This window comes from Eucalyptus grandis, chromosome 2 (genome assembly GCF_016545825.1).
Source record: "Eucalyptus grandis isolate ANBG69807.140 chromosome 2, ASM1654582v1, whole genome shotgun sequence".
NCBI lineage: Eukaryota > Viridiplantae > Streptophyta > Magnoliopsida > Myrtales > Myrtaceae > Eucalyptus > Eucalyptus grandis.
Window position 1 is genome coordinate 39,167,844 of NC_052613.1, and position 22,218 is coordinate 39,190,061.

Sequence of the window (22,218 nt, forward strand, 5' to 3'; positions counted from 1 at the left end):
AGTCTAGAAATAAGAGGGAAGAGGATAGATGGGCTCTTTCGTAAATTCAGACGGCTCCTGTAGCCCGCCCAACGCAGACCCTCCATAAGTAGCTAGCCCCACCCTCTCTTCACCTTCGCCCATCCACTTCTTCTTCTCTCTCTCTCTGTGCGCTTGTGAAACGAGCATTTTGCTAGCGAGCGAGGAAGAGAGAAATGACTCGAGCAAGCGTGGTGTTTGCAGCCTCCCTCATCTCATTCTCCCTAATGTGGCTCGCCGACGCCAGGATCCCCGGCGTCTACTCCGGCGGCCCCTGGCAGACCGCCCACGCCACCTTCTACGGCGGCTCCGACGCCTCCGGCACCATGGGTAAACACTAACCCCTCCCTACAAACCCTTCCCGCCTCCGGCATTGTTCCCCTCCGGACAATGCCGGTCACTAGAGCTCTCAAAAACTCATTATCACGCACGGAACCGGATTTGTTAGATCGAACCGGTCAAGAAACCGGACCGGCCGGTTCAACTAAAGCCCGGTCCGGTTTCGGAGACCCTGCGACATTAGGGTCGCGGTATAGTGCGGCATTCGAACGCGCGGACGATGTTAACACTGTTTAAATTTGTGGCAGGTGGGGCCTGCGGGTACGGGAACCTGTACAGCCAGGGCTACGGCGTGAACACGGCGGCGCTGAGCACGGCGCTGTTCAACAACGGGCTGAGCTGCGGGGCGTGCTTCGAGATCAAGTGCGCGAACGACCCCACGTGGTGCCACTCCGGCAGCCCCTCCATCTTCGTCACCGCCACCAACTTCTGCCCCCCGAACTTCGCCCAACCCAGCGACAACGGCGGCTGGTGCAACCCTCCCCGCCCCCACTTCGACCTCGCCATGCCCATGTTCCTCAAGATCGCCGAGTACCGCGCCGGCATCGTCCCCGTCTCTTTCCGCCGGTGAGATCCCGTCGCATCCCTCTGTTTTTTACGTTGGGGAATCCACCTTTCATTATGCTGATTTTTTTGCCAAGTCAAAAAGGAGTAGAACGCGTGCATTTAGTGCAATGTACTTACCAGCATGTGTCGAGACGCACCATCGTAATGCCCGTGACACTTTCTTTAGGGAAAGGGATGGTAGAACAGCAAAAGATCTGTACCTTTGTTGAAAAATGCGACGGGACCGCGAGCTTCAGTAGCATTCGGAGTATAGTGACAGCTGTAGATAGATTAATGTCGGAGGTTAGTGAATAATTATTTACGGGGGGATGGGTTCGAGCTTTTACTGTGTCTCGGGAGTAGCGACACAATGCAGGTTTGTCGGTACAAGCGTTTCGTCGGTTTGAAAGGGGTACGAGGTTAGTGGGATTTAACGACTCTAGATTAACTTAATTAAGCGGTTTTTCTGTGGGGAAGGGTGATATGATCATGCTGCATGTTGGTTGGTTGGATTCTGGCAGCGTTTCTTTAATGCCTGCTCTGTCAGACCGTCGGCGGAGTTCCCGTCCTCAAGTCAGTTCAGTTCGCTAAAACGCCCCTCTTCCTTACCCACATTTACCACCTCGTCTGCCTTATCCAATGCCTTCTTTTGGACCACCCACCCTTCGTTCGTGTTCGTTCGTGTCTCTTTCGTTGTTTTTGTCCCTTCAATTTGGTAAATGGCTGCAAAAACTGAGAGCCCATGTTTTCATTTGACGTAGTATAGATCCAAGCCAAACGACTCTTATTATATTGCAACTTTTCTCCGTCGAATATTCAAAGTCTGAAATCTCTGCCTCAATATAAAAAAAGTCCTCCCCTTTTGGTATCGAAAGGAATCAAAGTTCAGATTAGTGTTCTCACCAATAAATGGACTTATACGAAGACCATAATGCATGTCAGTGTGGTTTGACCGTACAGTCAAAACGACAAGCGCTGCGGCTGTGCCAGATTTTGCGCGAAATGAGTGGCGCGATTTGTGGACTAGTGCGAGCAAAAGTAAAAAAGTTAAAAAAAAAAAAAAAAAAAAGAAGAAAGGAAAAGCTGGGTTCCATCGAACGACTGAAATGCCCCGTGCTGTCTCTGACGTGAATTTGCGCGCAGGGTGCCGTGCCGGAAGCGAGGCGGGATGAGGTTCACCATCAACGGGTTCCGGTACTTCAACCTGGTGCTGATCTCGAACGTGGCGGGGGCCGGGGACATCGTGCGGGTGAGCGTGAAGGGGGCGAGGACCGGGTGGATGAGCATGAGCCGCAACTGGGGCCAGAACTGGCAGTCCAACGCCGTGCTGGCCGGCCAGGCGCTCTCCTTCCGCGTCACCGCCAGCGACCGGCGCTCCTCCACCTCCTGGAACATGGTCCCCGCCGGCTGGCAGTTCGGCCAGACCTTCACCGGCAAGAACTTCAGGGTCTGAGGAGCGAAGCCTCTTTTAATTCACCGTTTTGTCCTCGCCGCGCCATTTTCCCACTCTCCAGAATGCCCTGTTCCTTTTCATTTTCTCGTTTTGCTGTTTTAACTCGTAAGGTGTTGGGGAATGTGAAAGTGAACGGAGCGTCAGACTTCTTTTTTGACTTTTTGATTGGTGGGTCTTTTTTTTCCGTTTTCTGCTTTCCATTTTCTTTTCTTTTTTGGGGTGAAGTGTTGAGTGGGGGGATTGTTTGGTTAGTAGGGAAGGAGGAATGTTAGAAGACATCCTAGGGCTGAGGAGGCGTCTGCACAAGCACGTGGCCCGCAGCTGATATGGCACCTATGAAGCACTAGTAGTAGACCAGTAACATTATGCTCGAGCAAGTTTGAGTATGTGTATCTATAATTTATTATATATATATATATGTATGTGACACGTTATATTTCTCTTACATTATGTAACCAGCAAGTGTAATGTAGTCGAATCTATAGCTGAATTTGGAATGGAATTTGTGTTTGCCTCGTCATCCTCCTCCACGAACGTCCTTTCAGAGCTCTTTTCCTTTGTTTTGCTGTCAAATGCTGCAATGTCTGTCCCATCCCAGGTGTTCGCACACCTTCGATGCAACTTAGTCGAATGGAGAAGTCGAATTAGAAATTACTAGGAGTGTTCTTGGATACTACATTACAAATGAGGATGGATATGGGAAAAATACTTGGTCTTCAGAGATTTAGAGCACTGGAAAGGATATGGAGTTAATAAAAGAATGGGGGATCCTAAAATTTTTTCTTCAAGAATTATTGCTTGTTATAATTATTTTTTCATGAAAAAGTTCCAAAAGGGTCACATCAGGAGGAGGACCAAAAACATCTATGGGGGAACCAAAGCTGCACGTGGGTGGGGCCGGGGTCGCTCCCTAAATGCTTTTCTTCGCATGTGAAAATGTCCCTATTTTCTTCCGTATCCTCCTCTCCTCTCCTCTATTCTCCTCTCTTTTCTCTCCGTTCAAAAAGAGACAGACCATCTTCGGATTCCAAGCATCGGATGCCCCCCTCGCCCAACTCCCCGTACCCCTTTTCAACTTTTCCCACTATTTCCCCCGCGCCTCTTCTTTTTTTCCCCTATCATTGCGGTAGATTTGGTTTGGCGAACCAACCGAATCCAGCTTTCATGCCCCAACTCAAAGACGCACCAACTAATTCGGGACGAGGGAACGGACGAGTTGGAGACAAAAACCTCTGTTGCCCGCTCCCCGTACCGTGTAAACGAATTTCATAATCCCCGTCCATTCCAACTATATCTAGGACAAGACACCTTGTTGGCCTGACGTGCTTAAAGGGAGCTATAAGGCAGGGGGTAACGATAAGGAGAACAAGATCCACTCTAGAAATATTTTTATGATTTTTATGATTTTTTTATTTTTTATTTATTTTCTTTCTTGTTTCTTTTTTACAAAGGATTGGCTCCATTGGCCCTTGGACGAGGGCTGTGAAGCCCTCGTTGCCCACAAGCAAAGGTCGTAGCCCTAGCTTAATCTAGCAGGGGCATCATGAGCCATCACCTACGTCGTTGCGACTCATAGTGAGCGCATAGCAGCCCTTGCTCCCCTTTGCTATGATTGGCAAGGGCCGCGACACTCTCGCCTTATAGGATTTGTCAAAGGCTTGAGGGCCGAGGGGTCAACGGGGGTCATCGACCCACACCTAAGGGCCAGCAAGGTTATTGGCCCTTGCTCAATGGCCAACCGCTCGCCCAGCCCTTTGTGATAAAGGAAAAGGCAAACATTGTAAATATTAAAAAAAATGTCTATATCGGGTCGGTTATGTCATGTGGACTGAGTAGTATCAATACCAATATACAACACGATACGACACGTCAGTACGTCATTTCTTAAAAAATAGAGAATTCTAATAAACTATATATTAAATATGTATTTTTCGCATACACGAGAAATTATCATTTTTATGATTATTTTAACCAAATTAATTTGATTTAAATTCACAAATAAATAAATAATAACAAATAGTCAAAAATAAATGTACACGAAAAATATTTATCCACAAATTGTTAATATTATTAATTATTTTAATTTGACAAAGTTAACTCCATTCCAGTAATCCATAAAATTTGGAGTAAAAAACAAACAAATAATCCACATTATGGACTTGTGTATCTGAATGTGTCGAAGAGAAGAAAAAACAATTTCGTAAGGTAAATTGTGTACCACGGGAAGTGAGAGTGAGAAGATAAAAGAAAAGAAGATTAGGTTTTTGTCCCTTCCTTCTTTATTATTATATTTATTTATTTGTACATATTTTCATTTTGACAATTCATTTATTGAAATTTTTAAAATTGATCTCTCATTCATTTTGGAATCGTGTGTCGGAATTCTGAATTTACAAATTAGAATTCTGGACTCGCATATCGTAAAGTATCAAGAGAGTTGATCAGTCGTTGAAAATTTGACACCCGTTAACCCAGTGTTGAAGCAAAAGTTTCCGGAGAGCGTCGATACTTCTCACTATGTAAAACAACCAACACTGTCACATTGGCAATATCTAGCAAAAATTAGTTAGAATCGTTAAAAGAATTATGATAAAATTAGAAAAATTGAAAGATTTAAGACTAAATTAGCAAATTGATTGCCATAGATAAGTTTACTACTTTTTTAACAATTTTCCCTGCAAATACCTACAGCCATTCTTTTCATTTGCTCGGTAACATTGCATATATTCCAACCACAACACCGACAAATACACTCTCGGTAGCTCGAGTCTTATAATGTTCTTGGAAGATGCGCCCCAGTTGATTTTATTCTCGCTCCAACTTCTTCAAGAGGAGGAAACCATTTTTGTATCTCTTCTTCGGCACAGCACCACCAGCAACCCACGCATCGACATGTTCGGAGCAGAATTGACGAATACTCTTGTCGCTACTCGCTAGTTCCTGTCAATTTTGTTTTCCCAACCATTCTTAATAGCCTGATTCCTGGCCATCCTGATAGGGTGCCCATATCACGCTACCAGACATGGGAAAATTCCTGCACGGCATTTAGTGGATTTGCCTGTATCAGCAGGTAGGAGTTCCATTTCATCCACTCGTGGATGGGGTTCATTCCCTCCATCTTCCAAATCTATCGGCCAAGACATAAAATTTTAGAAACACGACTCCAAGATAAAATTTTCAGTTTTCACAATCCCACACCTTGCGATCTACCAAGATGAGCGTTATCCGAAAACCCATAGCCAGAAGCCACTCATTTCTAGACAACTTCTTGAGATCGTTTCGAATAGATACGACACTAAAACTAAGAGAACACAGCAATACCGTCATCCACTGAGAATTTTCTTGTGGGTTTGCACATAGCAAAGGATGCAGCTATGGTCGTCTATGAAAGAATCAAATTGTAAGTACATCTCATAAATACTCCATGAGAGCTCCTGTCAAAAGTCAAAGGAAAGTTTGATTTTTTTCCCTTTAGTCTAATTGAACGGAAGAGCAAGTACGCCTATTTTGAATGGCCTAATTCTACTTCAAGAATCTACACTCAGTCAGCTTTAGAAATCAAGTATCTGGACTCAACAACTGCATCCTGAGATGTGTATCCGCAACAAATAGGAGGATGAAGATGCCAGACTGCCCACCTGAGTACATTAAGAGTCTACATCCAGCAAAGCACCGTTAGAATGGACCGCATGTTCAAAACAATGCCTATACAAGTGTGTGCTTGCAGTACACATAAGCTAAGCAAGCTAAACATCGTGTTAAACAGGCACGTAAACCATCAATCAGTGTTTCATTAATTCTCCAAAAGAGTGTCCAGCTTTAGTGGGTTCCCCGGGTGGGGGGAGTAATATTAAAAAATATCGCACTGCTTTGACATCTGAATGAACTTACGTTCGCCAAAGGGTTAATTGTGGCAATCTGGTGAATAGCCCCCCCACACCATCTCCTTCTTTTTAACTTTTTGTATTATAGCTCTTTCATGCATATCAGGCGAACAACTTTCAATGTACAGTCAAGCTGCAGATGCTTCGTGAACACCCGTTCTTCATTGCTACAAAAAAATTCATACCTCTAATTCTTCTTCTTCTGGGGTTTCCACAGCTTGAGAAGGTAAGCAACTCCCTCTTTGAGAGATGCTCTTCTTCCTTCTCTAGAATGCCATAGCTCGGGCACAGTGTACCTGCCACTGCCATTGTACTCATTCAGCTCTTCGAGGGCCTTTGATACTGCCTTGAAGACCTCTTCATCAATAATTTCCTATGAAGCCAAATGACGAAGAGACTTTGAGAAGTAGGAGAGACACCGATATGGACAGAAAAGGCTTCTACACCACGATATGTAAAAATCGTGCTGGGTTAACAAGGATTTACATGTCATGGCTGGCTATCATGAAACAGGCACACTACAAAATGCATCAGCATACTTTCGTTTGCGAAATAACAGTGCTTGCCTTGAACCATGACATCAAACTAACCATACTGAAATGCAAACACGAAGTAGTAGAGGCTTCTATTCATTGCAACTCTTCTGTTGGGTGACAAATGATCATTCTTGGCATGTGAAATTAGGTTGATCGGAAAAGTTGCATGAACTCTTCAGAATTTCGAATGAAACCTCCTAAAGAACATGGCTTCCATTAATGTACTAAAATGCAGAAGAATGTTAACTAACATAAACTTGCTATAAATATGGGTAGCAATGTTATGTAAGAGATATGCTGGTAATGTTAGTTGCGTGTAAAGTATACCTTGCGATTCTCTCCCTCTGTTATGCCTTTAAAGGGGTACCATCCCGGATCTCTTAGAAGTTTTTCCCACTCAGAACAGAGCGTCACGGCCATTAGATTTGCTTCTTTCGCAGCATATTTTGTTTTTTGCTGCAATGAGGAACGGCTTGCTGTCAAGTTCTCCCATTCTTTTGACGCAAATTTGGGCACGAGTTGTATTATTCTTGAAAGTCTGTAGAGCAACAGCATTATCATTTCTGACAGCTCAAAATCTATTATCAGATCAAAAGGTTGACATTTTTGGAAACAGGCAATCGATGCGTATTACATTAGCTTTCAAACTGTTTACATGTCAAGCGCAGTAAGTTATGCCTTGACGTGATAACAAATGCACACAAAAGGGTCTAAGATAAGGAAACAAAGCAATTACTTTAATCAGCTCCTTGCAAGCATCCTGCAATTCATCATTGTTCCTCCAATGCTTAACAGTAAGCACTCGACTCAGTTCTTCCTTTGCCTCTAAACTTTCCTCAATCTCCTTCATCTTCTGTTTAAGGTCCACGTCGTCGTCATCCTCCATGTTTTTCATAACTTGCACAGCACCTCTCAATCGCTCAATGTCCAATTCCAACGATTGTTTATCATCGAGTTCTCTTTCGAGCTCAATATTTTCCCGTGAAGTTTCTCCTTTTCTCTCTGCCATTAATAGCAATGTGGAAGTTTAGAAACTATTGAGCCAATAAAGATCTAGCTATTGCCTAAGCTCAAAAGAAAAAAAAAATGCAGAAATAAAGAAAGCAAACAAGCACCTTCTGATCTTCTCCCAGCCTCAAGAAATTATTGTTTCCTTTCCGCTGCTCCAAAAATGCCCTTTCAACCTGAAACCAGTTAAACTTGAGTTCTTCTGTGGCAGCGCCAAAAGATTTAGTTCTCCATTCCTTCTAGTGGGGTTGGTTGTGTTTTCTTTTTTTCCTTTTATTTCCTGGTTCCCATTTGTAGACATCACAGGTTATAATAGCCTTTGATGGTTAATTTCCCACTTCCCTCACCAATCTAGTCAATAACAAGTACTTTCTGGATTTTTCGAAGCATTCAGTTTTTTGTCTGATACACAAAAGGAATGCTTATAACGGAGGTAACTTCGTTATGTGTCGTTCAATGTTTAGACATGATGAGATCTTATTCCTCGATATTTATGGTCAAATATCAACTGCACTGTCCTTTCTGAAGTCAATGCTCGAGCTGAAGATGGATTAAGAATATATAGATGAAACTTCATACCATTTCCTTATCATGTCTAAGCTTTGCCCTCTTGCCTTCATTTTGAAATTCTCGCAATTCCAACTCTTCTTCCTGCTGCCGAAGCTCGTGCTTTTGAGCTTGCAAATGCTGTGTCACCTTGTCATGCTCCAGGTATATCTTCGCAAGATGATCCCGGGCATTCTGCTGCATCTTTCTTATTTCTAGCAAAAAGGAAAAGAAAGAGTCAGTTCACAAGTCAATTTCGTTGCCAGTACTCATTTCCCAAAAAACACATCACACCTTCATTATGAGCCCTCAGCATTTCATCCTTTTGAGTCACTAAATTGTCGAGGGAATGCTTTGTTTTTTCGTACTTGCTCTCCATCTCCATAAGTCGCGAGCTCTCGATCTCCAGCGTCTTCTGTAAGTCAGCAACAAGCATTGACCGTTGGCGTTGTTCTTCTGCCTCTTTATCGGACAAAGTTCGCAAGTGCCCTTTCTTTCTAAGGTGGTCTCCCAGTATGCCTTTCGAATAGTAATCATCATCATATGCCAACCAACCAAAAAACTTGTCTCCCCTGTCCCTGGAGACATAAAAGTCCCTCTTCCCACGGCGCTCAATCTCATAGCTTTTCTCAAAAGCAATCGCATTACAGAAGCCCGCCCAGTCTTATTAAACTCAACAACTGCTAGTCCCGAATGACCACGGTAGTTCCATAGGGCCTGCACCCTCACAGGGTGGAATCCTTTCTTTTCCAACTCCTGCCTGATTTTGGTACCACTCTCCCAACATGTCTTCCATCCTTAACTTCAGTCTTGATGTTCGCAATTACACCCATCCACGGCCAGACAAACTACTGATTATTCTTTGCTAAAGAGAGTGTTATTGTTGATCATTCTTAGCTGAAGATAGTCTTAACTGCTCATCGTTCTTAGCTGAAGATAGTCTTGCTGAAGAGAGTCTTATGTTGGAAGAATTTTCGGCATTAACCTTCCTAGAGAAGTATTTTCTTATGTATCTCTCCAATGCCGAGTGCTTGGCAATCTCCTTAGTACTTGTCCCTTTTAAATCCTTTGATATGCATGAGGCGTGCTTTAAAAGGTCCTCGAAGAGATAATCACGTGCACTTCTGCAGTATGGACATCTATAATGTGAATCTGAAACTTTGATCTTGATATAATGTCCCTTCAATTCTTGATAATAACGATCTTCATATTCCTCCAGCTCATAAGAAAATACTTCTCTAGGAAAGTTAATGCCGAAAATTCTTCCAACATAAGACTCTCTTCAGCTAAGGACAATCAACAGTTAAGACTATCTTCAGCTAAGAACGATGAGCAGTTAAGACTATCTTCAGCTAAGAACGATCAGCAGTTAACACTCTCTTCAGCAAAGAACAATCAGCAGTTTGTTTGTCTTCTTTGTGGAACATTTTCATTCCTACACATGAAAGAGAGAATGAAAAGACAAGATCAAGATGAGCATCGTCTAAGAAAACAAGCCACTCATTTCTAAAACTCTTGAAATGATTTCAAACAAATATGACACAACAACTGAAGGTGTGTTTGTTTCACGGAAAACGTAATGTTTTTGGAAAATATTTTCCAGGAAATCATTTTCCAAGAAAATGGTTAGTTTTCCTTTGTTTGGTGATATGTGATTGAAAATATTTTTTGATGTTTGGATTGCATTTGAAAAATAATTGAAGATGTAGAAGACGCTGATGAAGAGGAAGAGGAGGGAGTGAAGCTAACGGGAGCGCAGGAGGGGGCTAGGGTTGGAGGAGGCGGCGGTGACGAAAAGGAGGGGGTGAAGGAGAAGGAGAGAGGAGAGGAGGAGTTAGGGTTTATGTTCACAGGCAAAAAAAGAAAAGAGAAAATAAGAAAAAAGAAAGAAGAAAGAAAAGAAAAGATATAATAATAACAAATTCAAAATTTTTAATTAGAAATCCTTTTTAATTATAATTTTTTCATCAAGCAAGAACCTTAAAATATTTTGGAAAACGTTTTTGATTTTTTCGAAAAAGAAATCGTTTTTCTGAATTTAAGTTTTGGAAGGAAAACATTCTACGTTGACTTATTTTCCTAAATGAACTAAACACTGAAAAATGAGGAAAACGTTTCTCCGGAAATTGTTTTTCGCAAAACAAACACACCAACAAGAACATCATCCACTGAGGATTTGCCTGTGGGATTGCGCAAAGCAAACGTTTCAGTTATGATGATCAAAGGAAAAAATATTGCCTTTTTCCTCTTTTGTCCGACCGAAGGGAACGGCAGGTATGCCTACCTAGTTCAAATGGCCTCATTCTACATGAGTTCAGTCAAATTTAAAGACGAGTATTGAATACCCAACAACAACAACTGCACTGTGAGACGCGCGTCCGCAAAAGTCGGATGGCAAGCGTGCCTGACGTCCAGCTAATAATGCTTTCAACAGCACTTCCAAGTTGCAAGTTATGATTGACCGAACTAATCATTTATCGGAGCTTACCTATTAGATAATATCTGCACCAGTATTTTTTTATGCTGAGAACGATGCAATAGCTCCCAAATGAATAACTTACCCTGTTTTCTTCCCCGGTAGAAAACAGAGAAACGAACAGCTCCTATTTGCGCTCTGGTTATTCCATTTTCCCATTACTGATTACCCTAGTTTCTAGCTTTCTACATTTCATCCGGATACAAACCGATCGCCACCACGAGCCGGTAGTAAAAACGCTAAGCACGCTGTCATCTGCATTTCCGCTTCCTCTCCTTCTTTACGGAATCAAACAGTGCACGCCAACCGAACACGATCTTTAACCAAAAAATCCATAGACGGTAATCCATCTCACCTCGTTCGTCCATGGCGTACGCAGCTACTTGCCACGCCGAGCGAACCGCGAAACCCTAGACCACCCCGGTACGCTGGAGCTGCGATGGATCGTCCGGGGGGCGCGCCGCTGCTTGAAGAGAAGAGAACGAAGACGACGGAAGGACGAGGAACGACGTGATGAGACGAAGGACGAAGGACGGAGTAATAGCTCAGAAACGCATCGCGCGATCGTCGCTCTCGCCTGCGATAGCCCCGGTACTGGACGTACCTGCGTTTAGTGCAATGTACTTACCAGCATGTGTCGAGACGCACCATCGTATGCCCGTGACACTTACTTAGGGACAGTGATGGTAGAACAGCATAAGATCCGTACCTTTGTTGAAGAATGCGACGGGATCGCGAGCTTAAGTAGCATTCGGAGTATAGTGACAGCTGTAGATAGATCAATGTCGGAGGTTAGTGAATAATTACTTGCGGAGAGATGCGTTCGAGCTTTTACTGTGTCTCGGGAGTAGCGACACGATGCAGGTTTGTCGGTGCAAGCGTTTCGTCGGTTTGGCAGGGGTACGAGGTTAGTGGGAATTCTAACGACTCTAGCTTAACTTAATTAAGCGGTTTTTTCTATGGGGAAGGTGATTTGGTCGTGCTGCATGTTGGTTGGTTGGATTCTGGCAGCGTTTCTTTAATGCCTGCTCTGTCAGACCGTCGGCGGAGTTCCCGTCCTCAAATCAGTTTAGTTCGCCAAAACGCTCCTCTTCCTTTCCCACAATTACCACCTCGTCTGCCTTATCCAACGCACTCCGTTCCGTTTTGAGACATGCAGTTAGTTAGTTGGAGACGACGGTTCGGTAGGTTCTGCAGAGATTTGTGCCGATGGGCATCCAGACAATGCCTTCTTTTGGAACACCCCCTTTGTTCGCGTCTCTTTCGTTGTTTTTGTCCCTTCAATTTGTAAATGGCTGCAAAAACCAAGAGCCATGTTTTCATTTGACGAAGTACAGATCCAAGCCAAACGACTCTTATTATATTGCAACTTTTCTCCGTCGAATATTCGAAGTCTGAAATTTCTGCCTCAATATAAAAAAAAGACCCCCTTTTGGTATCGAAAGGAATCAAAGTTCAGATTAGTGTTCTCACCTATAAATGGACTTATACGAAGACCATAATGCACGTCAGTGTGGTTTGACCGCACTGTCAAAACGACAAATGCTGCAGCTGTGCCAGGTTTTGCGCGAAATGAGTGGCGCGATTCGTGGAGAAGTGCGAGCAAAGTAAAAAAGTTAAAAAAAAGAAAAAGAAAGGAAAAGCCGGGTTCCATCAAACGACTTAAATGCCCCGTGCTGTCTTTGACGAGAATTTGCGCTGGGTGCCGTGCCGGAAGCGAGGCGGGATAAGGTTCACCATCAACGGGTTCCGGTATATCAACCTGGTGCTGATCTCGAATGTGGCGGGGGCCGGGGACATCGTGCGGGTGAGCGTGAAGGGGGCGAGGACCGGGTGGATAAGAATGAGCCGCAACTGGGGCCAGAACTGGCAGTCCAACGCCGTGCTGGTCGGCCAGGCGCTCTCCTTCCGCGTCACCGCCAGCGACCGGCGCTCCTCCACCTCCTGGAACATGGTCCCCGCCGACTGGCAGTTCGGCCAGACCTTCACCGGCAAGAACTTCAGGGTCTGAGGAGCGAAGCCTCTTTTAATTCAACGTTTTGTCCTCGCCGCGCCATTTTCCCACTCTCCTGCAGAAAATACCCTGTTCCTTTTCATTTTCTCGTTTTGCTGTTTTAACTCGTAAGGTGGAATGTTAGAAGACATCCTAGGGCTGAGGAGGCGTCTGCAAAAGCACGTGGCCCGCAGCTGATATGGCACCTATGAAGCACTAGTAGTAGACCAGTAACATTATGCTCGAGCAAGTTTGAGTATGTGTATCTATAATTTATATATATATATATATATATGTATGTGACACGTTATATTTCTCTTACATTATGTAACCAGCAAGTGTAATGTAGTCGAATCTATAGCTGAATTTGGAATGGAATTTGTGTTTGCCTCGTCATCCTCCTCCACGAACGTCCTTTCAGTGCTCTTTTCCTTTGTTTTGCTGTCTAATGCTGCAATGTCTGTCCCATCCCAGGTGTTCGCACACCTTCGATGCAACTTAGTCGAATGGAGAAGTCGAATTAGAAATTACTAAGAGTGTTCTTGTATATTACACTACAAATGAGGATGGATATGGGAAAAATACTTGGTCTTCAGAGATTTAGAGCACTGGAAAGGATATGGAGTTAATAAAAGAATGGGGGATCCTAAAATTATTTCTTCAAGAATTATTGCTTGTTATAATTATTTTTTCATGAAAAAGTTCCAAAGGGGTCACATCAGGAGGAGGACCAAAAAACATCTATGGGGGAACCAAAGCTGCACGTGGGTGGGGCCGGGGTCGCTCCCTAAATGCTTTTCTTCGCATGTGAAAATGTCCCTATTTTCTTCCGTATCCTCCTCTCCTCTCCTCTATTCTCCACTCTTTTCTCTCCGTTCAAAAAGAGACAGACCATCTTCGGATTCCAAGCATCGGATGCCCCCCCCGCCCAACTCCCCGTACTCCTTTTCAACTTTTCCCACTATTTCCCCCGTGCCCTCTTCTTTTTTTCCCCTATCATTGCGGTCGATTTGGTTAGGCGAACCAACCGAATCCAGCTTTCATGCCCATCTCAAAGACGCACCAACTAATTCGGGACGAGTTGGAGACAGAAACCTCTGTTGCCCGCTCCACGTACCGTGTAAACGAATTTCATAATCCCCGTCCATTCCAACTATCGAGGACAAGACACCTTGTTGGCCTGACGTGCTTAATGGAGCTAAGGCAAGGGGTAACGATAAGGAAAACAAGATCAACTCTAGAAAGGTAGAAAAAAAGAAAGAAGAAGAAAAAACCTGAAGCCCGTTGAAGCTACTGAACTTGGCCTAGATATTACATCCAAGGTTCTTTATACGGGGCCCAACCAAAATATTAACAGTATTACAAAGCATACGAATGTTGGGCTTTTGAGAATGCTCGCTCGTGGTAGCTTCAGTTTCTCCTAAACAAAATGAGGCCTCATCAATAGATGAAAAAATCGGAAAAAATTATCAAAAAAGTTATAAATATATTGTAGAATGCCCGATTCCGTCATAAATTTTTCAATTGTGTCAATTTAATCCTAAATCTTTAAACAATTTGTCAAATTAATTCCAAACTTTTTAATAAATTGTCAAATTAATCCTTCCTGTTAATTGTTGCCAAATATCACCGATGTGATAGCCTAATTAGCGTTGATTGTCCTATGTGACGTGGTTCAACATTGATGTGCCCAAATTTTTAATTTTAAAATATTTTATGATATTTTTTTTTTCTTTCTTGTTTCTTTTTTACAAAGGGCTAGCTCCATTGGCCCTTGGGTGAGGGCTGTGAAGCCCTTGTTGCCCGCAAGCAAAGGTCGCAGCCCTAGCTGAATCTAGCAGGGGCATCATGAACCCTCACCTAGGTCATTGAGACCCATAGTGAGCGCATAGCAGCCCTTGCTCACCTTTGCTATGCTCGGCGAGGGCTGCGACACCCTTGCCTTGCGGGATTTGTCAAAGGCTTGAGGGCCTAGGGGTCAACGGGGGTCATCAGCCCACACCTAGGGGCCATCAAGGTTATTGACCCTTGCTCGATGGCCAATGGCTCGCCCAGCCCTTTGTGATAAAGGAAAAAAAAAACGTTGTAAATATTAAAGAAAAGTCTATATCGGGTCAATCATGTCATGTGGACAAAGTAGTACCAACACCAATACACAACATGGCACAACATGCCGGCACATCATTTTTTTAAAAATAGAGAATTCCAATACACTATATATTAAATATGTATTTTTACATACACGATAAATTATATTTTTTTATTATTTTTCAAATTTGATTCAAATTCACAAATAAATAAATAATAAAAAAGAGTCTAAAATAAATGTACACGAAAAATATTAATCCACAAATTGTTAATATCATTAATTATTTTAATTTGACAAAGTCAACTTCATTCCAATAATCCATAAAACTTGGAGTAAAAAACAAACAAATAACCCACATTATGGAAGAGAAGAAAAAACAAACTCGGAAGGTGAATTGTGTGTCACAGGAGCGAGAGTGAGAAAAGAAAAGAAAAAAGATTAGGTTTTTCTTCTTTCCTTCTTTATTATTATATTTATTTTTTTACATATTTTCAGTTTGACCATTCATTTATCGAAAATCTTTAAAATTGATCTCTCATGCGTCTTAGAATCGTGTGTCGAAATTCTGAACTTACATATTAGAATTCTGGACTCGCGTATCGTAAAGTATTAAGAGAGTTGATTAGTCGTTGAAAATTTGACCCACGTTAACCGAGTGTCGGAGTGTCCAACACAACACAAAAGTTTCAGAGAGCGTTAATACTTTTTACTACGTAGAACAACTAACATCGTCACGTCGGCAATATCTAGCAAAAATTAGTCGGAATCGTTAAAATAATTATGACAAAATTAGTAAAATTAAAAAATTTAAGACTAAATTAACAAACTGGTTGCCATAGGATAAGTTTAACAATTTTCCCTGCAAATACCTACAGCCATTCTTTTCATTTGCTCGGTAACATTGCACATATTCCAACCACAACGCCAACAAATACACTCGGTAGCTCGAGTCTTATTTTGTTCTTGGAAGATGCGCCCCAGTTGATTTTATTCTCGCTCCAACTTCTTCCAGAGGAGGAAACCATTTTTGTATCTCTTCTTCGGCACAGCATCACCAGCAACCCACGCATCGACATGTTCGGAGCAGAATCGACGAATACTCTTGTCGCTACTCGCTAGTTCCTGTCAATTTTGTTTTCCCACCATTCTTAATAGCCTGATTCCTGGCCATCCTGATAGGGTGCCCGTATCACGCTACCAGACATGGGAAAATTCCTGCACGCCATTTAGTGGATTTGCCTGTATCAGCATGTAGGAGTTCCATTTCATCCACTCGCGGATGGGGTTCATTCCCTCCATCTTCCAAATCTATCGGCCAAGACGAATTCCTCCATAAAATTTTAGAAACACGACAACCCAAGATAAGTAGGATTTTGAGGATTCCCAAGCAGAGCTACGCAGGCCACACTCAGTTTTCACAATCCCACACCTTGCGATCTACCAAGATGAGCGTTATCCGAAAACCCATAGCCAGAAGCCACTCATTTCTAGACAACTTCTTGAGATCGTTTCGAATAGATACGACACAAAAACTAAGAGAACACAGCAATACCGTCATCCACTGAGAATTTTCTTGTGGGTTTGCACAGAGCAAAGGATGCAGCTATGGTCGTCTATGAAAGAATCAAATTGTAAATACATCTCATAAATACTCCATGAGAGCTCCTGTCAAAAGTCAAAGGAAAGTTTGGTTTTTTCCCCTTCAGTCTAATTGAACGAAACAGCAAGTACGCCTATTTTGAATGGCCTAATTCTACTTCAAGAATCTACACTCAGTCAGCTTTAGAAATCAAGTATCTGGACTCAACAACTGCATCCTGAGATGTGTATCCGCAACAAGTAGGAGGATGAAGATGCCAGACTGCCCACCTGAGTACATTAAGAGTCTACATCCAGCAAAAGCACCGTTAAAATGGACCGCATGTTCAAAACAATGCCTATAAAAATGTGTGCTTGCAGTACACATAAGCTAAGCAAGCTAAACATCGTGTTAAACAGGCACGTAAACCATCAATCAGTGTTTCATTAATTCTCCAAAAGAGTGTCCAGCTTTAGTGGGGGTTTAGGGGGGGGTGGTTAATATTAAAAAATATCGCACTGCTTTGACATCTGAATGAACTTACGTTCGCCAAAGGGTTAATTGTGGCAATCTGGTGAATAGCCCCCACACCATCTCCTTCTTTTTAACTTTTGTATTATAGCTCTTTCATGCATATCAGGTGAACAACTTTCAATGTACACTCAAGCTGCAGATGCTTCGTGAACACCCATTCTTCATTGCTACTAAAAAATTCATACCTCTAATTCTTCTTCTTTTGGGGTTTCCACAGCTTGAGAAGGTAAGCAACTCCCTCTTTGAGAGATGCTCTTCTTCCTTCTCTAGAATGCCATAGCTCAGGCACGGTGTACCTGCCACTGCCATTGTACTCAGTGATCTCTTCGAGGGCCTTTGATACTGCCTTGAAGACGTCTTCACCATACTCATCCTTAAGGGCTTTTAGCTTTTCATCTTCTTCATCAATAATTTCCTATGAAGCCAAATGACGAAGAGACTTTGAGAAGTAGGAGAGACACTGATATGGACAGAAAAGGCTTCTACACCACGATATGTAAAAATCGTGCTGGGTTAACAAGGATTTACATGTCATGGCTGGCTATCATGAAACAGACACACTACAAAATGCATCAGCATACTTTTGTTTGTGAAATAACAGTGCTTGCCTTGAACCATGACATCAAACTAACCATACTGAAATGCAAACACGAAGTAGTAGAGGCTTCTATTCATTGCAACTCTTCTGTTGGGTGACAAATGATCATTCTTGGCACGTGAAATTAGGTTGATCGGAAAAGTTGCATGAACTCTTCAGAATTTAGATTGAAACCTCCTAATAAACATGGCTTCCATTAATGTACTAAAATGCAGAAGAATGTTAACAGACATAAACTTGCTATAAATATTGGCAACAATGTTATGTAAGAGATATGCTGGTAACATTAGTTGGGCGTAAAGTATACCTTGCGATTCTCTCCCTCTGTTATGCCTTTAAAGGGGTACCATCCTGGATCTCTTAGAAGTTTTTCCCACTCAGAACAGAGTGTCACTGCCATTACATTTGCTTCTTTCGCGGCATATTTTCTTTTTGCTGCTACGAGGAACGGCTTGCTGTCAAGTTCTCCCATTCTTTTGACCCAAATCTGGGCACGACTTGTATTATTCTGGAAAGTCTGTAGAGCAACGGAATTATCATTTCTGACAGCTCAAAATCCATTATCAGATCAAAAGGTTGACATTTTTTGAAACAGGCAATCATTGCGTATTACATTAGCTTTCCAACTGTTTACATGTCCAGCACAGTAAGTTATGCCTCGACGTGATAACAAATTCACACAAAAGGGTCCAAGATAAGGAAATAAAGCAATTACTTTAATCAGCTCCTTGCGAGCATCCTGCAATTCGACATTGGTCGTCCAATGCTTAACAGTAAGCACTTTTCTCAGTTCTTCCTTTGCCTCTAAACTTTCCTCAATCTCCTCCATGTTCTGTTTAAGGTCCACATCATCATCATCCTCCATGTGTTTCATGACTTGCAGAGCACCTCTCAAGCGCTCAATGTCCAATTCCAACGATTGTTTATCATCGAGTTCTCTTTCGAGCTCAAAAATTTTCCTGTGAAGTTTCTCCTTTTCTCTCTGCCATTAATAGCAATGTGGAAGTTTAGAAACTATTGAGCCAATAAAGATCTAGCTATTGCTTAAGCTCAAAATAAAAAAAATAAAAAAGCAGAAGTAAAGAAAGCAAGCAAGCACCTTCTGATCTTCTGCCAGCCTCAAGAAATTATCGTTTGCTTTCTGCTGCTCCAAAAATGCCCTTTCAACCTGAAACCAGTCAAACTTGAGTTCTTCTGTGGCAGCGCCAAAAGATTTAGTTCTCCATTCCTTCTAGTGGGGTTGGTTGTGTTTTCTTTTTTTCTTTTTATTTCCTGGTTCCCATTTGTAGACATCACAGGTTATAATAGCCTTTGATGGTTAATAGGAAATATCTTTTTTTTAATTGTCTCGACAACTCCCACTTCCCTTACCAATCTAGTCAATAACAAGTACTTTCTGGAATTTTCGAAGCATTCAGTTTCTCGTCTGATACACAAAAGGAATGCTTATAATGGAGGTAACTTCATTTTGCGTTGTTCAATGTTTAGACATGATGAGATCTTATTCCTTGATATTTATGATCAAATATCAACTGCACTGATCCTTTCTGAAGTCTATGCTCGAGCTGAAGATGGATTGAGAATATATAGATGAAACTTCATACCATTTCCTTATCATGTCTAAGCTTTGCCCTCTTGCCTTCATTTTGAAATTCTCGCAATTCCAACTCTTCTTCCTGCTGCTGAAGCTCGTGTTTTTGAGCTTGCAAATGCTGTGTCACCTTGTCATGCTCCAGGTATATCTTCGCAAGATGATCCCGGACAATCTGCTGCATCTTTCTTATTTCTAGAAAAAAGGAAAAGAAAGAGTCAGTTCACAAGCCAATTTCGTTGCCAGTACTCATTTCCCAAAAAACACATCACACCTTCATTATGAGCCCTCAGCATTTCATCCTTTTGTGTCACTAAATTGTCGAGGGAATGCTTTGTTTTTTCATACTTGCTCTCCATCTCCATAAGTCGCGAGCTCTTGATCTCCAGCGTCTTCTGTAAGTCAGCAACAAGCATTGACCGTTGGCGTTGTTCTTCTGCCTCTTTATCGGACAAAGTTCGCAAGTGCCCTTTCTTTCTAAGGTGGTCTCCCAATATGCCTCTCGAATAGTAATCATCATCATGTGCCAACCAACCAAACAACTTGTCTCCCCTGTCCCTGGAGACATAAAAGTCCCTCTTCCCACGGCGCTCAATCGCATAGCTTTTCTCAAAAGCTATGGCGTTACAGAAGCCCACCCAGTCTTTATTAAACTCAACAACTGCTAGTCCCGAATGACCCCGATAGTTCCATAAGGCCTGCACCCTCACAGGGTTGAATCCTTTCTTTTCCAACTCCTGCCTAATTTTGGTACCACTCTCCCCAACATATCTTCCATCCTTAACTTCAGTCTCGATGTTTGCAATTACACCCATCCAGGGCCAGACAAACTGCTGATCGTTCTTTGCTGAAGAGAGTGTTAACTGCTGATCGTTCTTTGCTGAAAAGAGTGTTAACTGCTGATCGTTCTTAGCTGAAGAGAGTGTTAACTGCTGATCGTGCTTAGCTGAAGAGAGTGTTAACTGCTGATCGTCCTTAGCTGAAGAGAGTGTTAACTGCTGATCGTCCTTAGCTGAAGAGAGTCTTATGTTGGAAGAATTTTCGGCATTAACTTTACTAGAGAAGTATTTTCTTATGTATCTCTCCAATGCCAAGTGCTTGGCAATCTCCTTAGTACTTGTCCCTTTTAAATTCTTCGATATGCGTGAGGCATGCTTTAAAAGGTCCTCAAAGAGATAATCACGTGCACTTCTGCAGTATGGACACCTATAATGTGAATCTGAAACTTTGATCCTGATATAATGTCCCTTCAATTCTTGATAATAACGATCTTCATACTCCTCCAGCTCAGACCTCCTTTTGCTTGTTCCTTTGTCTTCTCTGTGGACCATTTTCATTCCTACACATGAAAGAGAAAATGAAAAGACAAGATCAAGATGAGCATCGTCTAAGAAAAAAAAGCCATCCATTTCTAAAACTCTTGAAATGATTTCAAACAGATATGACACAACGACTAAGAGAAGACAGCAAGAACATCATCCACTGAGGATTTGCCTGTGGGATTGCGCAAAGCAAACGTTTCAGTTATGATGATCAAAGGAAAAAATATTGCCTTTTTCCTCTTCTGTCCAACTGAAGGGAACGGCAAGTATGTCTACCTAGTTCAAATGGCCTCATTCTACATGAGTTCAGTCAAATTTAAAGACAAGTATCGAATACCCAACAAGGACAACTGCACTGTGAGATGGGCGTCCACAAAAGTCGGATGGCAATGCTTTCAACAGCACTTCCAAGTCACAAGTTATGATTGACCGAACTAATCATTTATCGGAACTTACCTATTAGATAATATCTGCACCAGTATTTTATGTTTATGCTGATTACGGTGCAATAGGTCCAAATGAATAACTTACCCTGTTTTCTCCCTCGGTAGAAAACAGAGTAACGAACAACTCCTATTTGCACATCGTTTTTTTCATATTCCCATTACTGATTACCCTGATAATGCACAGATGAAACTGGAAATCCTTCAAGCAACACAACCAATACAAGAAAGGACGAGTTCAGGCCAACCGTAACAAGGAAACTCGCACGGCCACCACGGCAAAAAAAAAAAAAAAAAAAAAAAGCAGGGCGACGGCAGCATTGTCCAAGTTTCTAGCTTTCTACATTTCATCCGAATACAAAACCGATCGCCACCACGAGCCGGTGGTAAAAACGCTAAGCACGCAGTCATCGACATGAAAAGAGAAAGCTTTCCGCTTCCTCTCCTTCTGTACGGAATCAAACAGTGCACGCCAACCGAACACGGTCTATAACCAAAAAAATCCATCGACGGTAATCCATCTCACCTCGTTCGTCCATAGCGTACGCAGGTACTCGCCACGCCGAGCGAACCGCGAAACCCTAGACCACCCCGGTACGCTGGAACTGCAATAGATCGTCCGCCCCGGGGGGGTGGCGCCGCTGCTTGAAGAGAAGAGAACGAAGACGACGGAAGGACGAAGAACGACGTGATGAGACGAAGGACGAAGGACGGAGGAATAGCTCAGAAACGCATCGCGCGATCGTCGCTCTTCCCTGCGATAGCCTCGGTACCGGACGTGCCCGATTCGTAATCTGCAGAAATCCATGCGCCCTTCCGCGTCTTTTGCCGTTTCAGGAATTGCACCGTCCCCCACACGAGAAAATATTAGGTGCGCCGGGCGCTCCACGTCACCGTGCGCCCCGCCCCATCAGGATACGACACGTGTCGACACGTGGATCTGGGTCCCCACTTTTAATTTTAGTCAAATTTTTGCCGCGTCCTTCTCCCGCCCTTCTCCCGCACGAAGTCTCTCTCACAAAAATCTTTCTCCGCCTCCTTCGACACCGACGATCAGCACCGGCCGAGCGCCCTCCTCGTCCGGCGGTACTCGATCTCCGCCGCCGCCACCGCCGCCACCGCCGCCTCCTCGCCGCCCTCGCAGCTCCCGCTGGCCTCCAAGGTCCAGCGTCTCGCGGACAATGTCCAGATTTTTCTGAAACGCTCCGATCGTCTCGCGCTCTATTTTGGCTCCCGATTGAGTCAGAGCGGCTTCGAGCCGGG

At 43.1% G+C, this 22,218-nt stretch overlaps 4 protein-coding genes across 6 annotated transcripts; 2 read left to right on the plus strand and 2 right to left on the minus strand.

Annotated features, from left to right (window-relative positions):
• The first annotated feature begins 101 nt into the window (after positions 1-101).
• LOC104432728 (expansin-A4) lies at positions 102-2,876 on the plus strand. The gene is made up of 3 exons (XM_010045240.3): positions 102-348; positions 606-924; positions 2,047-2,876. The coding sequence occupies exons 1-3, from the start codon at positions 195-197 to the stop codon at positions 2,354-2,356; spliced, it is 783 nt and encodes a 260-aa protein (XP_010043542.1). The 5' UTR covers positions 102-194; the 3' UTR covers positions 2,357-2,876.
• A 2,865-nt stretch (positions 2,877-5,741) lies between these two features.
• On the minus strand, positions 5,742-10,965 carry LOC104435324 (factor of DNA methylation 4). Its single transcript, XM_039307085.1, is given in 10 exon segments — positions 5,742-6,011; positions 6,426-6,613; positions 7,104-7,354; positions 7,443-7,776; positions 7,892-7,960; positions 8,364-8,545; positions 8,625-8,993; positions 8,996-9,127; positions 9,213-9,610; positions 10,892-10,965. Coding segments are annotated over 9 exon segments (1,995 nt in total). The 3' UTR covers positions 5,742-6,011; positions 6,426-6,427.
• A 1,492-nt stretch (positions 10,966-12,457) lies between these two features.
• Positions 12,458-13,195, plus strand: LOC104432727 (expansin-A4). Its single transcript, XM_010045239.3, has one exon. It carries the CDS (start codon positions 12,473-12,475, stop codon positions 12,815-12,817), a length of 345 nt encoding a protein of 114 aa, XP_010043541.2. The 5' UTR covers positions 12,458-12,472; the 3' UTR covers positions 12,818-13,195.
• Positions 13,196-15,677: 2,482 nt separating this feature from the next.
• On the minus strand, positions 15,678-21,694 carry LOC104432729 (factor of DNA methylation 4). 3 transcript variants are annotated; one of them, XM_039305371.1, is made up of 8 exons: positions 21,482-21,694; positions 19,465-20,529; positions 19,204-19,385; positions 18,699-18,767; positions 18,315-18,581; positions 17,907-18,116; positions 17,187-17,416; positions 15,678-16,774 (listed from the first exon to the last, which is right to left on the minus strand). In XM_039305371.1, exons 1-7 carry the CDS (start codon positions 21,492-21,494, stop codon positions 17,189-17,191), a joined length of 2,034 nt encoding a protein of 677 aa, XP_039161305.1. In that variant the 5' UTR covers positions 21,495-21,694; the 3' UTR covers positions 15,678-16,774; positions 17,187-17,188. The 3 variants fall into 3 exon arrangements, with proteins under 3 accessions (XP_039161305.1, XP_010043544.2, XP_039161300.1); XM_010045242.3 differs by lacking the exon at positions 21,482-21,694 and having other exon boundaries at positions 15,678-16,757; positions 19,465-20,647; XM_039305366.1 differs by lacking the exon at positions 21,482-21,694 and having other exon boundaries at positions 19,465-20,647.
• Between the last annotated feature and the right edge of the window lie 524 nt (positions 21,695-22,218).